The sequence below is a fragment of the Salmo salar genome, chromosome 10 (assembly GCF_965601325.2).
Source record: "Salmo salar chromosome 10, fSalSal1, whole genome shotgun sequence".
Classification (NCBI taxonomy): domain Eukaryota; kingdom Metazoa; phylum Chordata; class Actinopteri; order Salmoniformes; family Salmonidae; genus Salmo; species Salmo salar.
The window spans coordinates 110,876,109-110,888,617 of NC_138300.1; the positions used below are offsets into that span (position 1 = coordinate 110,876,109).

The 12,509-nt window shown below is 42.1% G+C and overlaps 1 protein-coding gene across 1 annotated transcript in view; it reads left to right on the forward strand.

The window, feature by feature from the left end:
- The first annotated feature begins 2,609 nt into the window (after window positions 1-2,609).
- Window positions 2,610-12,509, forward strand: part of LOC106561580 (mitochondrial inner membrane protease subunit 2) — a 257,221-nt gene continuing 247,321 nt past the window's right edge. The window contains 3 exon segments of the mRNA XM_045688754.1: window positions 2,610-2,664; window positions 9,871-9,967; window positions 9,969-10,005. Of these exon segments, the coding sequence (XP_045544710.1) occupies window positions 2,610-2,664; window positions 9,871-9,967; window positions 9,969-10,005 (189 nt within the window).

The following is a 12,509-nucleotide window of genomic DNA, read 5'->3' on the forward strand; positions in this document are numbered from 1 at the left end:
TTCCCTCATCAGGCAATCACTATTAACCTAGCTGCAGAGAACTGCTGCTCCAACCAGGGACATCACCTGTGTACACGGGGACACCCAAACTTACCCAACCGCAGATGTAGAGATTAACACCACCAGAGGGCGGTTCAGAGGGTTGATTGAGAACCTGCGATATCCCTTGCTACTGGGTCGCAACTGCCCATATTTTCAAGAATTGTGGAAAGGACTACAGGAGATAGCGATGCCAGTAATAGGGCATGTCAGGTACGATTTACATTTTTCAGTGAAAAGTAAATGAAACCTCTACCAAAGAACTCCCTGAACTATGAAAGGAAAATTAACAAATTGGTACTTACCTGCCTGACTCCCGTAGCCGACACTCGAGTTCTCCTGGGAGAAGAAGGGGAAGGACGCGACGAAGAGGCAGGAAACCCAGTAGGGATAAATGGGCCAGAAATGGTGGAAGAAGAGGAACAGGAAGCGAAGGACGAGAGGCCTGGAAATTCTTATGCCCATGAGACGTAACACAGAATAGGGGAAGGTTTGGTACTGCTCAGCTAGAAGATCCACACTACAGAACGCCAGACAGAATGTCAAGGTAATAGATGGTGTACCTGTAAATCCTGCTAGTGTATTCACCTTTCACCAGTCCAATGATGTCACAGTGGAGCAGCTGTTGGTTTCAACCCCGTTTTTACACATACAGGCGTCAGTACTTTCGGCCACTTCCACTTCTGCCGAGAACCTGCTGGAGGAGATTACCCTTGGTACCGCCATCCCAGACCCAAGAGTTACGTGAGTTGGTTATGAAAAATAAAGATGTGGTTTCTTCCTTAGCAGGACACACCCATCACATCCAACATGACATCATCACACCTCCGGGGATAAGGGTCCATCAAAAACCTTACAGAGTGTCAGAGGTGAAGAGAGCGGCAATAAAACAAGAAGTGGGGAAGATGTTGGAGTTGGATGTCATTGAAGAGTCACACAGTGGATGGTCCAGCCTGATAGTCCTGGTGTCGAAACCAGATGATACAGCACAATTCTGTAATGACTTCCGTAAATTGAATGCCATTTCGGATTGTGATGCTTATCCCATGCCGAGAATAGATGAGTTGATTGAAAGACTGGGAAATGCCTAGTTCATCAGTACCCTGGACCTAACCAAGGGGTATTGGCAGTTTCCTCTGACCCCGGCAGCTCGTGAGAAGACAGCATTCTCCACTCCAGACGGTCTGTTCCAATATGGGCGACTGCCCTTTGGACTTCAGCATTTGAAACGTGGCGTGGACTCCATGAAGTCCAAAGGGCAGTCACCCATATTGGAACAGACCGTCTGTGCCCACATCAATCCTATGCTGCAGCCTACCTGGACGATGTGATAATCCACAGTCACACATGGGAGGACCACCTAATCAGATTAACAGCGAAACCGGCACAGTAGGTTAAAGCCTGCGCTGATCTTGTGTTTAGCCAAGCTGACGTCAGCTAGCTAGCATAGCTTGGTGATAGGTGCAGCCCGCTATCCTATCTAGTTGATATTTCTCTGTCAGTTATGGGCAGTTTTGGGGTGTAGTGAGCTAAATGCAGTAGCTTGGTGGTAGTTTAACTACATTCAAATCTTGGTAGTGTTTTCAGTAGTTAATTACTTTTTTGCCATGTAGTGGTGTAGCTAACTATTTGAACTACACACAAAAAATAACATGAATTATGAATGAAGTAGGCAAGAATTGTCCTTTCTTTTTTGACATCAGACCTGCCCAATTCTCACTTGAAACAATTTTTGTGTGTAATAGGCTAAATTACACATTCTGTCAAAATCTGACTTCAGAGTGATCAGTTCTTGCAATTTATAGTCTATTTCAGATTTAGATATGATATATCATGAAGTGGTTTGGACATGGTGAACTACTTTTTCAAAGAAACTTTAGTGAAGTAAAATAGATTTTAGTTAAGGGTAGCTTTAGTGTAGCTTAACTTCTTCCAGTTTGGTAGCTTAGTAAATTATATTTTCAGAGTAGCTTCCCCAACACTACTAAAGTAGTTTGCAACTTTGTTTCATTGTTTCATCACATCATATAAATACTTACCGTGAAAGAGATATCAACTATTGCGAGTCCTACAACACAATATTCTATAACTGGCTAGTTGTGTCTCGTCTTGTCTATCCTTATGACCGCTGTTAGATCTTTTCCCGGGAGCCAAATCCCAGAACTAAATATCCCTGCAGGTGAAGGCCACCAGTGGACATTACACAAACCATAGAAATAGAATGAATTCTATTTCTATGTCACAAAGATCACCCAGCTTGTGTGTAGATACAACAAATCGATGGATGTGTTTGTGTTACAAAGACAAAACCTTTTCTGCTGGAAATATCATATTGCTTATAAAGACACTTTACCTAACAAATCAAAATCAGTTGTGTGTTGAGTACAACTTCAGCTGTCTAACCAGAACTCGAATGACATTTCTATTCCTATGCACAGCTCTCTGGGTGAGGTTCTGTCTTCAAGTCTCCAGTGGGTGATGCCCCTTTCATCTATGTCATTTATTACAGGTTACGGACATGTGCAGTCAGGTGGCAGGAGGGGTGGAGTGCATGACACTCCATCCTAGATATGACAGAGTTTGCCTCTTGGGTTCAGCAGGCAGAGTTCAATAACTACTGCACATGTAAGATGCAGGAGGATGGCACTCTTCTCATACTGAGTAGCCTACAGAGAAATATGAGAAAAATACAATTGCTGAACTTATGTAGATATTTTAAACAAAGTGTTTTGATAACTTTCAAGTGTAACAGTTTCATGTAGAATAAATCATCATTCACATAATACTGTAGAAGCAGTAATTATGCTAATATAACTATGTGCAAATATTAAACTTGTCTTTTATTGTCATTCACATTGAAAAGTTATAGATGTGTCTGGTATCATTTTAATGCGGAGTACAAAATCTTTCCTAATTCAGACATCAGTATCAACCTATCTTTCTGTCAGAGGACTCCATGACCAAAGCCTCACTTCTGTCCTCCATCTGTAGAAAAACAAGATAGAGTTGATGAGTGACACATGTATTGAAAGGGTGGGGTTATATTGTCCGTATATTCAGTTTGGCTGTCTGTAAATTCTGTTAATTTAGTCAAATTCCTCTACATGCAAATGTATTTGGTGAATAAAGGTGATTCTGATATTACTAAACACTTGTGATGTCCTGTCTTATTAGTAATCATCTTTCGTCCCTTCTGACATTTTTGTCAGTGCCAGTAGACCAGCTCTAGACCCTCTCGTCACAGATACTGGTCATGAAAGAGCCTGACTTACAGATCCAAGCCAGCTCCTATCACAGAGAGAGAGAGGGAGGGGGAGCAAGACTGTCACCATACAGTCATGGAATCCAACAGTAAATACACGGTTGGACATAGCCAATCAGAGATTGTGAATTAGTTGTGAATCACAAGGCACATGTGCCACCATGGCACTGACTGGTTGGCATTACTCACCCTGGCCCAGGAGTAGTCCATTGCGGCACCATGGATATGGGGCCACCACCTTACAACATACAAGACACAAACACATACAGCACTGATTACATTATTAATAGTGGTCCTGTCCTCCCTTACTCTGAAACAGTACTGGTGTCTGGCCACTGCCTCCTTATCTGGTGAACTGTCATCATTATTTATGCATAGAAAATACACAATAATGTTGTTGCTTGTTGGCATCGTTTAGGGGTTAGCTGAAGCCCTCAAATGCTAGCTAGCTAGTTTGCTTGATTATTAAGCAGGAACCTTACAGTAGCGAGCCTGTTTGAGTTTAAACATTATTGAAAACAAGGTGGCAACATGCATCAACATAGCTAGCTAGCTGGATCAAACCTGTCTTCAGGTGCAATGTTAGCCATGCAAATCTTCCTCTCACATTAGACATTATGGAGAGGCTATGTATTAAACTAGTTAGCTACATTACAGTATCATAGACTAGTATCAAAGCGAAATATCCTATCAAAATAATGACATGTAGCTAGCTATAAACAAGACTTAGCTACAGTACTTACCAAGAGATTTGACTGTTGACAGCCCAAGTAGAAGCTAGTCAGATGAAATCCATATCCTGGCCATCTGCCCAAGATTGTTGAACAACTTTTATGGAAGCCCATTTTCACTCCTATTTGTCGAGCTAAATATGTGTGCGTTGCAGCAGTGATGGGGGGAAAAATCGATAGTTACATATCTGGATATTATTTTTGACAATATATCGTATCGTTTTGACTATCACAATATTATTTTTGCACTAGTCGGCTGTACCTGTACCAAAACTTTTTTCCTTCATAGCTTGTTCTCCATCTTAAAAATAAATAGGGAGCCAATTTGTTTTCAGCACTTTTATTTCCATGACTTCATGGGCAGTGGTTGAAAAAGTATCCAACAGTCATACTTGAGTAAAAGTAAAGACACCTTAATATAAAATGACTCAAGTAAAAGTGAAAGTCACCCAGTAAAATCCTACTGGAGTTTTAAATACACTTAAGTATCAAAAGGAAATGTAATTGCTAAAATATACTTAAGTATCAAAAGTAAAAGTATAAATCATTTCAATTTCCTTATATTAAGCAAACCAGACAGCATGGTTTTCTAGTTTTTGTAATTTACGGATAGTCATTGGCACACTCCAACACTCAGACATAATTTATAAACAAAGCATTTGTGTTTAGTGAGTCTGCAAGATCAGATACAATAGGGATGACCAGGGATTTTCTCTTTAAGTGCGTGAATTAGACCATTTTCCTGTCCTGCTAAGCATTCAAAATGTAACGAGTACTTTTGGGTGTCAGGGAAAATGTATGGAGTAAAAAGTACATTATTTTCTTCAGGAATGTAGTAAAGTAAAAGTTAAAGTCATCAAAAATATAAATAGTAAAGTACAGATATTCAAAAAAATACTTTAGTACTTTAAAGTATTTTTACTTAAAAGTACTTTACACCACTGCTCATGGGTCTCGCTTGTCCCTCTGCAGCAGACATATGGTGAGCAATATGTTTGGAACATCGAATCGCAATGGAACCACAGTATCGAATCGCAATACATATAGAATTGTGAGAATCCCAATGCATATTGTATCGGCAGCTAAGTATCATGATAATATTGTATTGTGAGGTTCCTGGCAATTCCCTGCCCTAATATTGGGCATCATTGGCAAAAGTGGGCGTGTTAGTAATCCATACCCAACCCCCCAGGAAGTCGTGATGAACTCACAAAACTCCGTTTTTGACAAGACTGACTTTATGACCAAAATGATCCTATTTACACTTTGTAGTCAATTTTGATACTAGAATTAATGCATCTGACTCATATCGAGGTGACATAGAACAAACTTATCTGGTTTTAAACGGCCTAACGGGCAGTTGGCCATTGATTGGTTAGGTGGTTGTGACCTTGGGCGGATCTTGTTCTATCGTGTCTACCTGTCTCCTGTTCTTTTCTCCTCTGTAACGTCTGTTTGAAAGGCTTCTATTATTCTACTTCTAAGGTTTCTATCTCCCGGAATGGAAACACTTTGAGGTGGGTGACCTACTGGTACCTACCTATTCAATAACATTCAGTAACAATGTTTGTCAACACTGTATCAAGGACGTTGAAATAACAAGGAAACTACGTTGAAACAACTAATATTGTTGACCATTTTCACCAGCCGTGGGCAAACAGTATTTAACTGGAGGGTTGTTATTCTTTCAAAGCAATAGACACTGCTATGTCTCTATGTGTTTTGTTTTGTAATCAGCCAGGACACCAGGTCGGGAAACACTATCTATTTGCAATTCTCACAAATGGATGCTGAGTTCAAGCTAATAACCATAGTATTAGGTAAGGACATGAACCACCAATGCCTATTTGATGCACCTGCCCTCTGAAGTGGATACTTTCAAAAGTCTCCAACTCATGCTCAGTCACAACAAAGTTTTGAGTATCTGCCAGAGGAGTATACTACGACTGAAGCTAGATCTATTCAGGCTTTTATAAAGCAAGCCAGCTTCAGTTAGCTTCACATTCCAGCTCAGGCTTCATCCATACTACTAAGGTGGATATTGATCATGCAGCTGCCGCTAACTCAAGCAGGCTTGTAACCGCATGTGCATGTCGCACATGGCTAGTCAAATGCCTAACTATTCATTGAAACAATGCTGAACCACTCAGAGAGCAATATGTGCTCTCTGAGTGAGAAATGACACAAATTCCATTCTCAAATAAAATAAAATCAAATGTTATTTGTCACATGCGCCGAATACAACAGGTGTAGACCTTACAGTGAAATGCTTACTTTTTTAACCAACAATGCAGTTTTAAGAAAATACCTAAAAAGTAAGAGATAAGAAAAAGTAATAATTAAGGAGCAGCAGTAAATAACAATTGCGGGGCTATATACAGGGGGTACCGGTTCAGAGTCAATGTGTCAATGTGCGGGGGCACCGTGTTGAGGTAATTGAGGTAAATATGTACATGCAGGTAGGTTTATTAAGGTGGCTATGCATAGATAATAACAGAGAGTAGCAGCAGCGGGGGTGCAAATAGTCTTGGTAGCCATTTGATTAGCTGTTCAGGAGTCTTATGGCTTGGGGGTAGAAGCTGTTTAGAAGCCTCTTGGACTTAGACTTGCCGTGCAGTAGCAGAGAGAACAGTCTATGACTAGGGTGGCTGGAGTCTTGGACAATTTTTTGGGCCTTCCTCTGACACCGCCTGGTATAGAGGTTCTGGATGGCAGGAAGCTTGGCCCTGGTGATGTACTGGGCTGTACGCACTACCCTCTGTAGTGCCTTGCGGTTGGAGGCCGAGCAGTTGCCATACCAGGTGGTGATGCAACCAGTCAGGACGCTCTCGATGGTGCAGCTGTAGAACCTTTTGAGGATCTGAGGACCCATGCCAAATATTTTTAGTCTCCTGAGGGGGAATAGGTTTTGTCATGCCCTCTTCACGACTGTGCATGTGCATTGACCATGATAGCTTGTTGGTGATGTGGACGCAAAGGGAATTGAAGCTCTCAACCTGCTCCACTACAGCCCCGTCGATGAGAATGGGGGCGTGCTCGGTCCTCCTTTTCCTGTAGTCCACAATCATCTCCTTTGTCTTGATCACGTTGAGGGAGAGGTTGTTGTCCTTGCACCACACGGTAAGGTCTCTGACCTCCTCCCTATAGGCTGTCTCATTGTTGTCAGTGTCATCAGCAAACTTAATGATGATGTTGGAGTTGTGCCTGGCCGTGCAGTCATGAGTGAACAGGAAGTACAGGAGGGGACTGAGCACGCACCCCTGAGGGGCCCCTGTGTTGAGGATCAGTGTGGTGGATGTGTTGTTACCTATCCTTACCACCTGGGGGCGGCCCGTCAGGAAGTCTAGGATCCAGTAGCAGAGGGAGGTGTTTAGTCCCAGGGTCCTTAGGTTAGTGCTGAGCTTTGAGGGCACTATAGTGTTGAACACTAAGCTGAAGTCAATGAATATCCTTCTCACATAGGTGTTCATTTTGTCCAGGAGGGAAAGGGCAGTGTGGAGTGCAATAGAGATTGCAGAATCTGTGGATCTGTTGGGGCGGTATGCAAATTGGAGTGGGTTTTGGGTTTCTGGGATAATGGTGTTGATGTGAGCCATAACCAGCTTTTCAAAACACTTCATGGCTACAGACGTGAGTGCTACGGCTCGGTAGTCATTTAGGCAGGTTACCTTAGTGTACTTGGGCACAGGGACTATGGTGGTCTGCTTGAAACAAGTTGGTATTACAGATTCAGACAGGGAAAGGTTGAAAATGTCAGTGAAGACACTTGCCAGTTGGTCAGCGCATGCTCGGAGTACATGTCCTGGTAATCCGTCTGACCCAGCGGGCTTGTGAATGTTTATCTGTTTAAAGCTTTTACTCACATCGGCTGCAGAGAGCATGATCACACAGTCATCCGGACCAGCTGATGCTCTCATGCATGTTTCAGTGTTACTTGCCTCGAAGCAAGAATATACTTAGCTCATCTGGTAGGCTCGTGTCACTAGGCAGCTCTCGGTTGTGCTTCCCTTAGTAGTCTGTAATAGTTTGCAAGCCCTGTCACATCCGACGAGCGTCGGAGCTGTTATAGTACAATTCGATCTTATTCCTGTATTGACGCTTTGCCTGTTTGATGATTTGTTGGAGGGCAGAGCGGAATTTCGTTTAAGCTTCCGGGTTAGAGTCCCGCTCCTTGAAAGCGGCAGCTCTAACCTTTAGCTCTGTTTATTTCACTTTTATTTAACCAGGAAGAATCCCGGAACATATTCCAGTCTGTGCTAGCAAAACAGTTCTGTAGTACAGCATCTGCTTCATCTGACCACTTTTTTATAGACCGAGTCACGGGTGCTTCCTGCTTAAATAAAGCAGGAATCAGGAGGATGGAGTTATGGTCAGATTTGCCAAATGGAGGTCAAGGGAGAGCTTTGTACGCGTCTCTGTGTGTTGAGTAAAGGTGGTCTAGAATTGTTTTCCCTCTAGTTGCACATGTAACATGCTGATAGAAATTCTGTAAAATTGATTTAAGTTTCCCTGCATTAAAGTCATCGGTCACCAGGAGTGCCGCCTCTGGGTGAACATTTTCCTGTTTGCTTATGGCCGAATATAGCTCATTGAGTGCGGTTTGTGGTGGCTAATTTCTGCATTACAAAATGAGGAGAGTTACAAACACACCAGTCCGAGTTAACTACATCTTTAATACTTAAGATACTTTTGCAAAAGCACTTGACCTTCAATAATGCACTCTCTTGAATGAACCATTGAATAAGGTGATTACACAATGGCTACAGAGATATTCTATAGCAAAGATACACCCCCTTCAACGTACATGACAAACCACAGATACATAGAATGGGTCACAAGGTTAAGTTTTGTATGACAGATATCCATAAAACACAGCAGGCAGTAACTGCTATATCAACAGGGTTCATTGTATAGCCCAGTATCTGGTCCCCTTAGAACCGTCCCTCCCTGGTACGGTATTGAACAGAACTATTAGCTCATGTCCTCTGGAATGCTTTTTAGGCGTTCTTATCAAAATACACCATAAATCTCCTTTGTCAGTGCAATCTCATAGTGGCCCATCCTCAGTAAAACACCTCTTGTTCCCACTCCTGAACAAGCTCACTCGGGGAGTTAACCTCTAGGCCATATACTATCACAGGATAAGTGCGAGATCTAAGAGAGGACATACAATGGTCCCAGACACTACCATAAACCTCCCCATAATAAAGAAAAGTAGGGAGTGACTTGCTCACAGACATTGTGGAGACGAGTCATTGGTCCAAAGGACACTTTCTAATGACAAGTATCTCACATAAGCATATTATACTAATAAAACATCTTAATTATCTATGTTACCCAACTAATTCTGATTCATCCACCACAGGTTTCAGTGTCAACTTCGCTCTGTGGTGGTATGTAGACAGCTACGAAAAATACAGATGAAAACTCTTTAGGTTGATAGCGTGGTCTACAGCTTATCATGAGATACTTTACCTCAGGCGAGCAAAACTTTTAGACTTCCTTAGATCATGCACCAGCTGTTGTTTACATAAATGCATAGGCCCCCGCCCCATGTCTTACCAGAGGCTGCTGTCTGTCTTGCCGATGGAGTGTATAACCCGCCAGCTGTATGTTCTTAATGTCGTCGTTCAGCCACGACTCGGTGAAACATAAGATATTACAGTTTTTAATGTCCCGTTGGTAGAATATGCATGCTTTCTGATTCTGATCTTCTCAATACAAACTCCCTACTATCTGATTCTCCGTTGGTTGTTGAATGCCAAGTTCTTATAGCAGTGTTCCCATTCTATTGGTTTCTTTGATGGTGATTGGCTGAACTGTGTTATTCTGTCCCAGGTGATGGCTCAGCAGGTGGGGCTGAGTGCAGGTATATCCTGGCATTTGTGGGCGGGTTCTTCGTGGCAGTGCCAGTCATCACCATCACTGTTCTGGACAGCCTATGTAGCACGAGTGGAGGGAGCGTCAATGCATGTGAGACTCTCTCTCTCTCTGTCTCTCTCTCTTTCCCCCCCATCAATTCCTTCTGATCTTATTGTACTTTTTCAAAGCCCAATTCCCTTTGTAGCATAGGTAATGGAATCTTGGCATCAATCATACTGTAAAGAGAGAGAGGGAGAGGTTCTCTTTATAATGGAAAATATTGGCCTCACCTCACTTGTTTTCAACCTCTATTTTTAATTCAAGTCATAAATACTCCAACCCATGTTTCATTCCACAGTCAAACAGAGTTAATCTAGAGGTATGCACATGTAGCTATACAGGTATCAAGGTAAGGCAGTCAGGCAACTAACACCCATTGGTTTCACCGCATTGGCTGGGTCTTGTCCTCCGTGTTCAGTGTTGGATGGCAACTTCAGCCTCTTGGGAAAGGGTGACTCGAGAATCTATACAGCGCAATAGCCTTGTAACATGGGAACTGAAGGGACTTGTAGGAGCTCCATCACTGATGAAAGAAATCTGAATTTCTATGGAACAATAATTGAAATTCCTAAATAAAGACATGTTTCAATCAAGTCAAATTAAAATGTCAGTCCATAGTTCTTGTTTCCTTTGTACCATCCCTCATGACATCCAGTTACAGATAGTTAATTTGTATTTATATGTTTTTCTAAGAAAGACATTGTGAAATGTAACAACTAATTGTGAAGATGGTTATTGATCTCTCTCCTCTCATCCTATACTACTACTTAGTGAATCAATATGTTCACATACTGAATTCTGTTTCCACTGTTGGAGTTAAATTTGCGTAGACAGTTGCTTTACTTTGCCTCTCCTCCTACAAGGCTGCTACAGTCCTCACAAAACCCCTTGTCTTGCCTTAGGTTGCCTGCAGCACGAGATTGAATTGTTGACCAGACAGTCTTATTTTATTAAACTTTCCAGTGTTATTGTTTTTCAGTTTTTATCAATTCTAGGGTGCTTTCCAGCTAGCAAGCTAGACAATACAGCATGTAATATGCTAAAATATGACTAAAAGTGAAAACGATAACGTATCCAACTGTAACAGATACATTCCGCGACTGGCAGCACTCGTAGGGATATTTATTTTCAGCAGACAGATAAGAGATATTCTGTCAATTACCCCAGCAAGCATGAAATGGCCTGTGCACATCCTGTTTAATGAATCATTCTGCCTGTGCCATGTCACCCGCCGCTTGGAGTGGGGCTTCGTCACACACTAGCTCTTCGATAAAGTGACAAACAGTTTGTGACAAACTAAATTGTAAGAATAAATTATTTCTGGGGGGGATTTAATGGTCTATAGGCCTATACTATTATACAATAGTTGCTGTTATGGTTGTTGTAGAATCCTGTGGAGTTCCATTTCCCACTGAGAGTGAAATGGTTGATTTAAGCTTGTTTGTGGATTCACTGGTTAGAGAAGAGAATTTTGGTGTGTTGTGTTTACTAGGAAAATAATCTGGGATGTTCCGTCTGAACGTGTCCAAAACTGATGTACTCTGTAACTCACTGTAGTAGTTTTGTGCATAATTCTGTAAGCATGAGTTGTTGTATAGATTATTCTTGACCTTTGTACTGACCTTTGCTATGCCCCTGAGTTGTGTGGTTTTAGAATCTTATGAAGCTAGTTAGCCTACAGCCATGTCTCAGGACAATTCTGACCCCTGGGCATGTATCCTCAAAGCGTCTCAGAGTAGGAGTGCTAATCTGGGATCAGTTTAGCATTTAAGATCATAATGTATATGATTATCTGGACAGATCCTAGATCAGCACTCCTACTCTGAGACATTTGGTGGATACGAACCGTGATCTCATAATCTGAACATAGAGCTGATAGACCTATTCTCAGAATGCTGAAAGCTTCTTAGAAGGCTATATGCTTCTTAAAATGCTTCTTGAAATGCAGAATGCCACTGAGTATGTAGATTCCATGACAGATAATATACGCACACATTAATCTGACATTTAATATGGTTGAGTAACCTTTCCACACCACTAAATTTGAAAGGTAAGATGTTTTATAGAGGATTACTGTCAAGGCTCAGGAGAAGACCCAGATGCAGACAGTTTCGAAGTAACAAAAGTTTATTACAAAATCAGGGGGGCAGGCAAACGACAGGTCACGGCAGAGTCTGAAAGGTACAAAACGGAAGGCAGGCTCAGGGCAGGCAGAGGTCAGTAATCCAGGGTGGTTTGGCAAGGTACAGAACGACAGGCAGGCTCAGGATCAGGGCAGGCAGAATGGTCAAAACCGGGAAAGATAGAAAACAGGAACTAGAGACAGACAGGAGCACAGGAAAAAAGCTGGTAGGCTTGACAAAAAACAAATGAACTGGCAACAGACAACACAGGTATAAGTACACTGGGGATAATGGGGAACTAACCTGTCTCACGACGGTCTAAACCCAGCTCACGTTCCCTATTAGTGGGTGAACAATCCAACACTTGGTGAATTCTGCTTCACAATGATAGGAAGAGCCGACATCGAAGGATCAAAAAGCGACGGTGGGTGG